The following is a 14,211-nucleotide window of genomic DNA, read 5'->3' on the forward strand; positions in this document are numbered from 1 at the left end:
AAACACAATAAGCCTACAAAAGAACCTCAAGTTTTATTTTGAACCATGTGAACCAATTTAAAGCCGGACCCAAAATAAAAAAAAATCTTACTTCACGGTTATATTTAGTATATTAAACCTCATTGAAATTGGTCAATAAGTGATTTATAAAAAAATATTTGAAAAGTGTTTTTGTTATCCCTTTTTATCCCATTCTATACCGATATACATGATAGATGAACGTATTTATTGATGAAGTGTCGTAGCATTGGATAGTGATTTTCCCTATATATATTCAATGTAATATAGTACCCTATCGGAACATTTTAAATGAAGTCGGTGACATATATACTTTATTTTACATTTTCTGATGTTCATTTTCAATATCTATCAAGCTGAGTTTTTATTTTATTTTTCAAATTTATGGACTGGTCATTTACTGAATGATCCTTGACCTTAATATGTTTACATTAATTTAAAAACACTTTCAACTAAAAAATATCCAAATGTTGTTATATTATGACTACAATTTCTGTTATCCGGCGTGACGTAGCAGCCGGTAGTTACAGCATCCGGGCATCACTGTAGGTGACGCTTTTCCCTAGATACTCCAATCACCGCTAATGGTCAGTGGTAATACCCGAGGGTAAGTTAATTGAGATAACACTTTACATTTATTAATTAAGGTGTAAACAATAATTAGATGGCATACAATTATTTTGATAAGCTAGACAGTGTGGCACAAGGTCGTTATAGTACCAAATTAGTGTTAATTAACAGTGATGAATGTCCATACAAGTTCCCTGCAGGTGTTTGGAAAAATAACCCATCTTGTTGGCCAGATCTCCAGTTTGGAGATGTGTATTCATATTTAATTGACTCGCCAGGTATTTAGAATTAAAAATTATTAAGCTGAGCACACCTATAGATAACTTTAATTATTTTTTCCGGTTTTGAAGAATAAGGGTGTGCCGATTTATGCAGTGAAATATTAGTATGAAACATATATATGTCTCTGTGTATTAAAAGTAAGCAGAAAAATAATAAACACATCCTTGAAATAACTAACAAAATATAAAAAAATATATATTCACGGCGATATTATTTAGAACTAAACACAGATTGATACATATGTAATATAGATTTATTGTGTAGCAAAGTTAATTTGGTTATAATTCTGTTCTTTTAAGTTTGATTTAAAAAACAAAAATTAAATGTAAAGGACGCGGACCATGATAGAAGTTGTTATAAATGAAGATGAGATGACACATCTTTGGCAATAAACTTTGCACAGTGGATGATTTCCTCCCAGGTCAGGTGTGAAAGGATAGATTTATTATATTCGTTTAGTGTCCATGTAAACTTTAATTAATACACGAAGTTATAATTATGATTTCTGTCAAGTTTTTAAAATGACATGAAGCTGAAGATATAGATTAAAATAAAAAGTGAATAACTTTTAAGAATGTTACAGAATATTACTTTAATTTATTAGGAATAATACTAGGTTACGTATTAAATGTTTTAAACATGTGTTTTAAAATATTTGTCAGTTATACTGAAAATTAAATAATGTACAAAAAAATGTACAAAGCTCCTTGTATGCTTAAGGTACTATGGAACAGAATAAATTCTTTTAGCCTTCGCCTTTTTACAAAAATCTGTTATTTTTTTTTTCTAGTAATTTAAATTGTTTTTGCTTATATCGGTATCTTGACATATATGTGTACCATATTTAGAGTGAACTTTTTAAAAAGGTTAATATTGGAACCTATTAAATTTAAATTGAATATAGGACAGTAAATACACCCAGCCGCAAGGACTTATTCTTATGTTAGTCAATATATGATTTTCAGGCATTTTTACCCGAGCAAGTATGAAATCCTATAAGAGTTTGGATGCCCACAACTATTTTCAGTCAGGATGGGTTCAGACAGTTTACAGCTATAAGCCTGCCACCAGTGCATACACTATACTGAAAGCAGATGTTAGGCCTTCACAAAGACTGAACGAGGAACCTCATCACCCATGGGTTGCCCTCTCTGGAGATGGTTCAGTAGCCGTGGCTCACTGCAATTGCATGGCAGGGTAGGTTTTAAAATCGTATTGAAATCATTTATATTTATTATATGCATTCAGGTTACTTTGAAGGTTGTTCTCTTTTTTTTTTATTTGCTTACGACGGTTAATGTAAAGACAGGAAAAAAGTAATGGAAAAAAGGTCACAATATTTTTTTATGTATGAAACTTGTCATAATAGTCTGTACACATATATCTCAAGATAGCAAAACAAAAATCCTATTTTTTTTAGGCTTGCAGAATCATGTTCCCATATTGCAGCCCTTCTCTTCAAAGTAGAAGCCGCTGTGAGACTGGGATATACCACTAAACTTTGCACTGGGCTACCATGCAAGTGGAATGCTGATTTCGTTAAAAAGGTACAGCCTGCGCCCGTAAAATACATTCAATTCTATAAAACCAGCTGTATAAACAAAGCAAAGAAGGTAAAAGTTCGACATTTGTCATCAACCCAACAAGAACAACAGACTCTTCTTCAAACTTTGCATGCTTGTAACAGCAAACCTGTGGTTTTAAGTACATTTGACCTTCTCTGACAAATTTCACTGGCAAAAAACTGTTTCCTCAGATCCGATTGTACCACAATGTCTTAGATCTCTGTACAAGACAGAGTATGCAGACTTCACAAAAAAAAATTTAAGCAGGAAATGCTCCGTAATTAATGATAGTTACAGCATGAATAAAGAGACAATCATGTATATCTACGATGTTACTCAAAAACAGAGCTCATCTTTAACATGGCATGAACAACGCATTGGTCGAATAACATCTTCAGTAGTGTACAGTGTTTTACATACAGATTTCAACAATCCAGCGCCATCACTACTTAAAACTTTGTGTAACCCTAGTTCAAAATCACTTGGTCATGTACCTGCAATCCATTGGGGTAAAGAAAATGAAAAAGTTGCGCTGCATCAGTACAGTGCAACCATGAAGACACAACATCAACATTTTAATATGAGTTCTGCAGGCTTCCTAATTTCTAAAGAAACCCCTTTTATTGGTGCTAGTGCTGACTCTGCAACCAGCTGTTCCTGTCACGGAAATAGAGTTATAGAGGTCAAATGTCCGTTCAGTCACAAGGAATCGACATTACAGGAGTATGTAAAAGACCCTTCATCCTGCATTGTGGCTAATGGCAGAGAGGTGAAGACTACACACAAATATTACTATCAAATCCAGCTTCATATGTACGTGCATGATGTAAATTTATGTGACTTGGTAATTTATACATCAAAGGTAACAGCGATATTTTATATTTTACTCAATGACATCTTCATTAAAGATATGATAACAAAACTGAAAGATTTTCACATTCGTCATGTGATGACAGAATTATTGACGAGACAATTGGAAAACAAGATTAAACAAGTACCTTTGAGAAATGATAAATTGTATTGCTACTGCCGATCAAAGGATGATGGAAAGGAGAATATGATTGGTTGTGACAACCCACAATGTAAAACTCAGTGGTATCATCTTAAATGTTTAAAAATGAAAAGAATACCAAAAGGACAATGGTTATGTAAAGACTGTAAAACATTCCCGTTACTAGCTCTTAATAAATACTTTTGCATGTGGACCTGTCACCATCAGAGACGTATATAACAGTGTTCAACATTTGTAGTTATTTATTGTTACAATTCTGTTTTTGGAGACCATTACAGCAAATTTCCTAATGCATGTAAAGGAAAACTTTGTTGGCTTGTTTGCTTTGTTTGTATAATTGTTGACACAAAGGCATAGTTAAACTGTATAAATAATATTTGAATTTAATTGGGTGTTATCCTAATGATTGTAAAATATGAAAACAAAGCAAGCAAGTTAACTTAAGTCTTGCTCTACATGCTGTAGGAAATGAGTTGTAAATGTTGAACTCAACAACAGTCAGATATTGATCATAAGTGAAGCATATATGTAACCTAGAACTACATATATTTTTTATTTACTATGTATATACAGTCAATATTTGAAAATAATAAACATTTATCATTCAGCCACTCTAAAAAGGATGTTCTAAATTAGAGGTATTGTTAATCACTTTCTTCATTGTAGACAATTCCTTCCCCCATGTTGGTTAATGATCCGCAAATGCGGACGAATTTGTCTATTCGAGCTTGCTTCTTGGTGGATGCCTCATCGGTGGTTGATTTAAGCATATTGATTGGTATAGTCCCTTGTAGAATTTTGTACCGGTTTTTCATCAAACCGATCAGTCTCTCAATATGAATTCTGATGCTGCTCATTTTACGCGATGTTTCAACTTCCTCTGCAGATAACTGTGATTTTCCCTTTGTAAAAGCCGGAATTATAAGTTCTGCAGAGCATACACTGGCAAAGTCGTCTTGAAGAGTAAAGCTTCTATCTGCAAGAATTTGATCACCTGGGTGATGATATATTGAACTTATAAACCCAGATGACCTCACAATTTCGGTGTCTGACACTCTACCGCCCCATACTTCAGATAAAAATGTTATTGAACCTAAAGGGCTACAGCCAATTAAAACTTTAACAGTACTGTGCTTTTTATAGTTAGAGTAGCATTTTGCTCTGGCGTTTAATTTTTTTGGTCTATCTATAAATATTTCAAAACAGTCTATTATACATGTTAGTCGAGGGTATTTGACCTTGAAAACACTTGGTAATGTACGTTTCATTGTTTCACGATCAGGCCAGTGTATCAGAAAGTCAAGCTTTGTACTCATTAGGTCAATCCACCTCCAGAACATGTCATGAAGAGTAGAAGAAGGAATTCCACATTGGTCTGCAATATACTCAAAAGGCATATCTAACTTTAATTTAACTAATGTCACAAAGAATTGATCACGCAATGCCAATTTACTTGCTAGAGGCGTTCTTGTCATAAATGTCTGCAAAAATGTAAATACGGACAGGAAAACATCCCACTTCAAACCAGTATAAAAATTGGATTTGACGTCATTGTTTTCAATGATAGAGGAAGAAAGTCTAAGCGTTGTTATCTGAGAAGAGAGTTTATCATTTTCCTGTATCAGACGGTCTCGTTCTGATCGTAAGTTGTCCATTTCACTATAAATCATTTCCCGTTCAGATGAGGTAACGGGTCTGTTTATGGCAGACGTGCCCCTAGCAGGTAATTCCATGAAAGCATGATTAAGATACGGCATAGGTGATAACGGCGAAGTTGCTATATTTTCCTTCTTTTGTCTTAAAGGTGAACATGGTGTTGCTTCATACATAATACATGTTTCAGGGGTTGGAAGATTTTGGTCAAATTCCACCCTTTTCACTGCTAAATCTGGTGATGTGAAGTGGATTTTCCTTTTAGCTACGTTTTCATAACGCTCTATTTTTTTCTGTTGAACTGTCTTTGTATTGGTTACAGCAAAGGAGAACACAGAAGGCACATAGTCAGGGTGGTCGTGATCTTCATTTGGTTTACCTGAAATATTATATTTACTCAATTCAGTTAGATAGTCTAGATATATTTTAAATACATGTACTATACAAATAGTTCAAATCGAGAGGTGTATTTATTTGAATTTGTTTTGATTTTAAACAGCGTATTTTAATGACCAATAAATACTTATTTATGTTAATGTGGTCAGAATCACCTTTCTGTTAATTAGTTTCAATTCAAGATAAACAGTTCGTATGTTATCAGACTGATCAACTTGTTAGCACCTTATAAAAACAGCTTGATTCTAAATTGTATCTTTGCCAGATGACCACATCTACCTGTTATCTTTGATGTTTATAATTTTAATATCGCAATTAATTTCAACAGGAATACGATCGTGGCTAATCAAACAAGATATACAATAGCACATGGCTTGGGATTCATTAAAATAATTTCTAATATCCATTTGACTTCAAAATGTTTTATTTTACATCAATTATAAAGGTATTGCAAACGGACTTAAAATAAGTTAAATTAAATGAAAAATATTCAAAAACAGGATTTTAAAAACTTGTCTTTAGGAATTAAAAAATAACAAGACGGTAAGTGCTGAAAAAAAAATATTTGAAGGTGTGTGTTTGTGAGTTGAAATAAAACAGTTAAGATGGTGTATCTGTATGTTTTAAACAGGGTAATTAATTAATTTATAATCATTTTAAACATGAAGTGAAATACAAATGTATTACCTGTGATGAAATGCTCGCTACATATTACTGAGTGTTTTGTTGGAACCCACGGTGTACCGTCTGGTTTGTCTCTTTTAAGTGCAGCTAACCACTTAATTTGTCTGTCGGCATTTCTAGGAAATCTAAAGAATGATAATCTTTTCAGCATCAAGTTGTGATTTTTACAGCCAACTGCACAACATGACTTGGGCATGTTTCAATTAAAATAACAATATAAGACACAGGTGCATTCAAGACAAATTCTTTATTAAAAATGAGCATCTGCCCTATTATCTATACATCAAAGCTTCACCTCCTTGACATCGGAAATCGGCGTAACTAGGAAAGGGAGATTACTCGTTTTGAAAATGCCCGTATGTTCGGATAACAGATACATTTGAAATAAATATCAATTCTATTGAATTTATTGGAGTGTTCAATCAAACTTCCCTTCTCAGGGTCAGTACTATAAATTCCTTAATTAATGTTTGAGCAAGTCGGCTGAATTAGGAATTTAATGCATAAAAATGAATAAATCTCATACAGTGAAAATGCACCGCATGTACACTACTAATAAATCGGTCTACAGCGAAAATGAAAGTAAAGGATCATTTTTCAACAGTAAACATGACTCGCATAAATATAGCATCATATTGGAATTCAATTCAATATGGACAAACTGAATAACAAAAGCTATTCTTCGTTATACAACATTAGTAATTGTGTTAAAATAAATATGTTTCTGCAACTACAACTTTCCTGCAAGTTTTTAATCACCTGCACTATTTGTTAATATGTAATATTTGTTATGTGTATTGGTGTGTTTGCACACAGGGTGGTGATATGCGTCTAGTGTGGTGTGGTCATAGACTTAACATCCACCATCAGCTAGTCCACTTTGTGGATGAAAAGAGAGCCGAGTGCGTCAGCCTCTCCTGCTGGTACAAAGCCTCTACACCATCAAGACTCTTGCAATTCCTCCTCGCGGTAATACACGGATACTGGGGTCCAGTATCTCAGGCTAATTTGCAAGGGATCTCAGAGCAGCAAGGGCCTTAGAGATGCAGAGTGCAGGCCCACCGGCGTGTGGACACGCCCTGGCTCTCATCAACCTTGCCCCAGCTATGGGTTAAATGCCCCACTGCCTTGTGGGTGACTTGGGAATAGTCGAAGGCTATGGAAGTTAATCCAAACAGAAAATCCGGGTAGATGGAACTCGTTAGCAACAGCAATCGTCTAAGGGATGGAAAACCCCTACAGAACAACCCGACCCTTCACGTAGAAGGTTTAGCTTAGGGCCAACACCCCTAACTTGTAAAAAATATTACGTTACAGAAACGACTACAGAAGAAAACCCTCTTACTCGTCAACGGCTTGAGATAAACACAAAATCAAAACCACGAGGACAACATATGACGCGAAGGCCGATGAAGTTGTTCTCACCTAAGTATCCAACTAAAATTGGGACTTGGAATGTACGAACACTGTATCAAAGTGGAAAGAGCTTGCAGACAGCCAAAGAAATGGACAGATACAGTATTGAAATTTTAGGACTCAGTGAAGTAAGATGGAATACATCTGGCATGACAACGTTAAACACTGGTCATACCATCATCCACTCTGGTAACAAAAACGCCACTGACACTCATGACAAAGGTGTTGGATTTATGCTTACTAAAAAGGCAAAGCAGTCTCTCTTAGAATGGAATCCTGTGTCTTCTAGAATAATCACTGCCAGGTTTGACACAAAATTTCAGAAAACAACCATAATCCAGGTTTACTCACCAACAAATAATGCAGATGAAGAAGAGAAAGATGACTTTTACAACTCTCTGCAAACCACTGTAAATTCTGTGCCTAAACGAGACATCCTCATGCTACTAGGAGACCTCAATGCAAAAGTGGGTAAGGACAGGACAGGGAGAGAAAGAGAAATGGGACCAAACGGAATCGGTGAAATGAACGAGAACGGTGAAATCTTTGCTGATTTTTGTGCTGTAAACAGTCTAGTAATAGGTGGCACACTCTTCCCCCATAAAAACTGTCACAAAGTTACTTGGGTTTCGCCGAATGGAGTGACAGAAAATCAAATAGACCATATTGCTATATCCCAAAGATGGAGGTCATCTCTACAAGATGTACGAAACAAGAGAGGAGCAGATATAGCATCAGATCACCACCTAATCATTGCAAAGATACAACTAAAACTACTTTCAACAAAAAAAGCAAAATCCAGGAGGAAGAAATTTAATGTTGATCTTTTCAAAGACCCTAAAGTTGTTCAAGACTACCACATTCTGCTGCAAAACAAATTTGGTGTACTTGAAAATCTACATGATGAAGAAACTAGCATCAACACAGCATGGGAAATGACCAGAGATTCTATTGTTCAAGCATGTGAAGAAACTGTCGGCTATCTCCAACAAAACCGCAAGCAATGGATGTCAGAAAATACCTGGAAAATTGTCAACGAAAGAAGACAAGTGAAAGAAAAAGTTCTAACCGCTATAACTAGACAGCAGAAAAAGCAGACACAAGAACAGTACAGCAATAAAGATAAAGAGGTGAAGAAAAGTTGCAAACAAGATAAAAGGAACTTTGTAGAACAACTAGCCAAAGAAGCAGAAGCCGCCTGTAGCAAGGGAGACACCAAAACCCTATACAACATTACAAAGCAATTAAGCGGTAAACCACCAACTTCAGATACACCCATCAAAGATATAAACAACAATACCCTCACTAAACTGGAAGATCAACTTGAAAGGTGGAAAGAACATTTCGAGCAGGTTCTCAACAGGCCCCCACCTACAGATCCACCTGAATTACAAAATGGTCCAATATTAAACATCAAAACCAGCAAAATAACAAAAACTGAAATCAACAAAGCTATCAAAAGTCTAAAAAATGGAAAAGCAGGCGGCATTGATAACATACCACCAGAAGCTATAAAAATCTTGGATGATACATCTGTCCTTAGCCTGTTACAACTTCTGAATAAGATCTGGGAAGAAGAAGAAATACAAGATGATTGGAGTAAAGGACTTTTGGTAAAAATCCCTAAGAAAGGCAACAAGTCGCTTTGCAAAAACTGGAGAGGTATCATTTTATTGTCCATACCTAGTAAACTGCTCTGCAGCACCATCCTTAGCAGAATGAAAAATGAAGTGGACAAGATACTTAGAGATGAACAAGCTGGCTTTAGACAAGAAAGATCATGTGTAGACCAAATAGCCACATTGAGAATTATTATTGAACAGACAATAGAATGGCAGACGACACTTTACCTAAATTTTGTAGATTTCCAGAGAGCTTTTGATAGCATTGACCATCAGGTTTTATGGGACATTCTGGCACACTATGGAATCCCGCAAAAGATCATCAAAATGATAAAACTGCTTTACGACCAATTTTCCTGTCAAGTTATACATGGTGGAACTATGACCGAATCATTCCCTGTTACAACTGGGGTACGTCAAGGTTGTCTTCTCTCTCCTCTTCTTTTCCTAATAGTAGTGGACTGGGTTGGTAAATCAGCCTACAAAGATCCAAAAGGCATTGGATGGACCCTCACAACACGACTTGAAGATCTCGAATTTGCTGATGACATCTGTGCACTATCCCATCGCTTTCAAGATGCACAACATCAGACCAAAAGTCTTGAAACAGTAGCAAAACAAACAGGCCTATACATCAACGCACAGAAAACTAAATCAATGAGGCTAAACACAAACCAGCAAGATTGTCTTAAGATCGACGATTCTACTGTTGAAGATGTTCAACAATTCACCTATCTGGGAAGTATTGTCAGTACAACAGGAGGCACAGACGAAGACATATCGGCAAGAAAAAAGAAAGCACAACAGGTATTTTCCATGCTTAAACCTGTTTGGAGGAGTAATGCTTTAAGAACTAGCACTAAGTTAAGGATATTTACCACCAATGTCAAATCTGTACTCTTATACGGATCAGAAACCTGGAGAGAAACAGCTGCATCCATCAAATCTATCCAGACTTTTGTCAATAAATGTTTGAGAAACATCCTCAACATCAGATGGCCAAACAAAATATCCAACAATGAGCTATGGAGAAGAACCAAACAACAGCCAACAACCCAGACCATAAGAGCAAGAAAGTGGAAGTGGATCGGGCATACCCTAAGAAAGAAAGACACGCACATTACTAAGCAAGCCCTTGAATGGAACCCCCAAGGACATCGAAAAAGGGGAAGGCCAAAAAACACCTGGCGAAGGGGACTAACAACCGAGCTGAGTAAAATTGGGATGACCTGGAAAGAAACAAAACGAATAGCCATGGACAGGAAGAAATGGAGAGAAACTGTAGTCGCCCTATGTCCCCCTTGGGACGAAGTGGATTAAGTCAAGTAAGTCACTATTTGTTAATAAAACGTCCTAAATATTCACCTATTTCGGTATATATTTCACGAATGGATGGTTATTGGCGCGATAAAACCCCGTTATCATCTCTTACTTTTGTCTAACTTGTATTATTTATTACTGTCCATATACGTGTGAACTATTTTTCTTCATTTTCTTAAAAAAAAAAAAAAATCCGTCTGTTTATTTACCATTCTACATCAGAAATGTTTGGCATATACAGTGAAAATGGTATTTTAGGATCCGCACTTTACATACACCGAGTAAGATATCCTTACATAGTTCGTGTTAGAATGCTATACAATCTATCGCATCACCCGGACCTTCCCTGCATATCAAAAGTGTGACTGTGAATAAGGAGTTTTGTTTTATTTCAGTAAAATTGCATCAACAAACGCTCTCCAACATTGTAGAATATAAAAGGAAATTCAATACAAAATAATTGTTTTATGTTGATCTTGCATTGCTAATTCCCTTTTTTTTTTAAAGGAGTAGGTCCGGTAAGGACCGATTTTGGCCTCAAATTCAAGTTTCATCTGACGAAAGATTTTAACCACTTTTAAACACCTAAGTTTTCATATTTCATATGATTCAATTAATTAATAAGGAAGATTTTAACTTATTTGGTCATTAAAAACGATCCGATTCAAGCTCAAATATGAAAATCTACCAAAATTGCGAAAAAATGTCACTTTTCAGATCGTTTTTTTGTCAAAAACGAAAGTGGCCGCATCCGTGTTCATCCTCAATTTTTACATATGTTATGTATTATCATCAAATACAACTTCCATTTCAATATTTTGGAAGAACACGAATGCGGCCACTTTCGTTTTACCCGGAAACTGTCTAAAATATAACTAAAATGCTGGAATTGTGACGATTTCAGTAATTTAGCACGACTTTATGGTGCTAGTACCCAATATATGTGCATTTTATTGTAAAAAACAGCCTATATCTATGTAGCAGAACCATTCTACTATCCAATAACTAAGAATTTTTTTTAATTTTAACAATTTTGTTAAACTGCTATATTTTGGGGCCAAAAAGAGGTCTTACTGAACCTACTCCTTTAATAGCTTTTCAAGATAAAACGCAAAACACAAAATGTTGACAAAAACCGTAACTAAAGTGCAAAACTCAATCACAGAGTTTACTGACTATTTTGGCCATTATGATCTATTTGAGGATCTTGTCTTGTTGATCTTTGTTGCTATCGAAAGCGTCTATTTTTTTTATTAAGGTTTCGAAATAAAAATCAAATGCACTTAAAATAAAAACAATCGTCATCAAGAAGAAATAACTCAAAACAGGGAGCCGACTGACGATGATTGTAATCATTCTAATTTGCAGATCTTGTCTTGTTGATCATTTTGGCTTTTAACTTGTGTGTCCGTCCATCCATCTTCTGTTTTAAGACAGTAGACAAAAATACAAATATGGGGCATTTTGACATTCCGCATTCTCTCTATATATATAGTTTTCAGGATAGTAGACAACACGTTTGTTCCAATTGGCCAAGTAGTGTCAGAAAAGAAGAGTTTTATAACGATAATATACGATGGAATCAGAGTGACGAAAAACGGTCATTGGACTCATTGAATACACAACAAACATTAGGGAATTTGAGTGATAAAATACAAAAGACAGATCCATGAAAGAAAAAGGTAATATCACAAAAAAATCCATCGCAAAGTCCATAATCACTTGGCAAAATCAAATGACAAAACACATAAAAACGAATGGACAAGAAAGATCACTTACATATTTTTACTTTTTATGTTTTTTATACGTGTTCTAAATCAAACCTGACATCCTGACATCATATCAGGTTTGACGTTTGCGAAACTCATCATTTCCTAAATTATATCATAAAATCAAGGTTGTAATTTTAGTCTTAGATGCAAATTACTTGAATAGTTGTTATAACCTTTGATCAAGCTGCCAGAAATTGCTTCGCATTCAAACGATCTTTTAAGATTTTTTGTTTGGGTCTAAAATAGAGGGATGGTGGTTGTCGCTTGTGGATGTTTATCATATGTGTTTATAATATTTTAAATTGAAATGTTTTATATTTGTCATTTCTTGGCCTGTGGTATGGGTTTTGTTCCTTGTTGAAGACTGTACGGTGGACTATAATTGTTAACTACCATGACATTGAGCTCTTGTTGGATTGTTGTCTCATTGGCAATTATACCATGTGTTGCAACTTATGTTTTATTTAGTTGTATGGTAGTAAGGCATGAGTAATATATAAATAACACATACCTGAGAGGGTGATAGAGCAGATTGGTACCCCGAGAAAACATTGTCAACCGCGGCGAAGCCAAGGTTGACAATGCCTTTTCGAGGGGTTCCAATCTGCTCTATTGTAATGACTTGGCCAAGCGAAATTCCTTGAAAAACATGTGTATTTTCATGTCGAGCACCTGTTATCGCCTATGATTCGATGTTTGGCTATTTTAAAGTTTGACACCGGTTCTCACCTTTTTAATTCAATTCATTATGTTTTCAGTGTTCTATGTAATCCGTTTTCCAAGTGTAAAACCATTTTTATTGTTGTATAAACGAGATAACTTTTGTAGTAAACTTTCACTTTCACTTCAGTCGCCATTTCCGGCACAATGATTTTAGTGTATTGATTATGCAAATGAGATGACCTGTGTGTAACCTCAGTGAACTTTATGTACACGGACACGGACGTGGAGGAAGGTGGACGTGTTTTCTGAGCTGACCTATTCTGTCGCCTACACTTACCCGCACCCACTTATTAGTTGATTGTGTCATTACTCAAACACTAGTGCAAGTATTTGACAATTTATTGTCATTTAATAGTGGTTTTAGCAGAAATTCTTTGCAAGTGAAGGACAGGTTAAATAGCGTCACCCAGCGCCATCTTGGAAAAAATAATTTCAAAACTTTAATAAAGCAAAGGTGTTAAGTTAATACTTCACCTGAAATATCTCCTTTCCCGAGAAACACAATAACAATGTGTTGTTAATGTTTACAGAATTTTAATGAACTTTTAATTATCTTTTATTGTACATTATTTTATATATGACAGTTGTTATCCATTCGTTTGATGTGTTTGGACTTTTGATTTTGCCTTTTGATTTTGGATTTTCCTTTTGAATTTTCCTCGGAGTTCGGTATTTTTGTGTTTTTACTTTTTATCCAAATCGAGAAGTTTCACAGTCTGTGTACTCGTTCTCATTCTTCATTTTACCTTTTATCGCTTGATAAATTTTTTAGATTTTATTGTATGTAGTAAGGTCTTTTATTTTACCTTTTAAAACACTTGAATTAAATTTTAAGCCAGTAATTTTAAGTTTGTGTTACTTTAAAGTGTTTTACATTCAGTTTTTAATTTTTAAACTGTCCTTGAATAGCACATGTTAGCAGATACGTTATTTTTGTGTAAATCTATTACCACACTCATTAAATTCTTTTTGGGGTAAAATGGAAATTGCCAGAAGAAGAAGTGATCGAGTTAAAGGAAAGAAAGTAATGTTTACTCCCTGTAAAACTGTATCTAATACTGCAACAAAAAACAAGAAGTCTAGTAGTAATAGTAGTATAAATGAAAAAACTGTTGATTATGAATTAAATAAAAGAAAGGCTGTTAGTAAGAAGCTTGATGCTGCCGAACGGTTGTATA

General features: G+C 34.9%; 2 protein-coding genes across 2 annotated transcripts; one reads left to right on the forward strand and one right to left on the reverse strand.

The window, feature by feature from the left end:
* Positions 1-551: 551 nt before the first annotated feature.
* Positions 552-2,594, forward strand: LOC134688087 (uncharacterized). The gene is made up of 3 exons (XM_063548554.1): positions 552-866; positions 1,836-2,067; positions 2,291-2,594. The coding sequence occupies exons 1-3, from the start codon at positions 683-685 to the stop codon at positions 2,592-2,594; spliced, it is 720 nt and encodes a 239-aa protein (XP_063404624.1). The 5' UTR covers positions 552-682.
* A 1,497-nt stretch (positions 2,595-4,091) lies between these two features.
* On the reverse strand, positions 4,092-6,410 carry LOC134688088 (uncharacterized). Its single transcript, XM_063548555.1, has 2 exons — positions 6,184-6,410; positions 4,092-5,479 (listed from the first exon to the last, which is right to left on the reverse strand). Exons 1-2 carry the CDS (start codon positions 6,374-6,376, stop codon positions 4,092-4,094), a joined length of 1,581 nt encoding a protein of 526 aa, XP_063404625.1. The 5' UTR covers positions 6,377-6,410.
* Between the last annotated feature and the right edge of the window lie 7,801 nt (positions 6,411-14,211).

The sequence above is a fragment of the Mytilus trossulus genome, chromosome 10 (genome assembly GCF_036588685.1).
Source record: "Mytilus trossulus isolate FHL-02 chromosome 10, PNRI_Mtr1.1.1.hap1, whole genome shotgun sequence".
Taxonomy (NCBI): Eukaryota; Metazoa; Mollusca; class Bivalvia; order Mytilida; family Mytilidae; genus Mytilus; species Mytilus trossulus.

Bases quoted from the DNA above. Each gene is read 5' to 3' on its own strand.
- LOC134688088 (XM_063548555.1), bottom strand. From the start codon at position 6,376: ATGCCCAAGTCATGTTGTGCAGTTGGCTGTAAAAATCACAACTTGATG. The intron at 5,480-6,183 runs GTAATACATTTG...ATAATATTTCAG, and splicing joins TAGCGAGCATTTCATCACAG to GTAAACCAAATGAAGATCAC.
- LOC134688087 (XM_063548554.1), top strand. From the start codon at position 683: ATGGCATACAATTATTTTGATAAGCTAGACAGTGTGGCACAAGGTCGT. The intron at 867-1,835 runs GTATTTAGAATT...TATGATTTTCAG, and splicing joins ATATTTAATTGACTCGCCAG to GCATTTTTACCCGAGCAAGT. The intron at 2,068-2,290 runs GTAGGTTTTAAA...TATTTTTTTTAG, and splicing joins CACTGCAATTGCATGGCAGG to GCTTGCAGAATCATGTTCCC.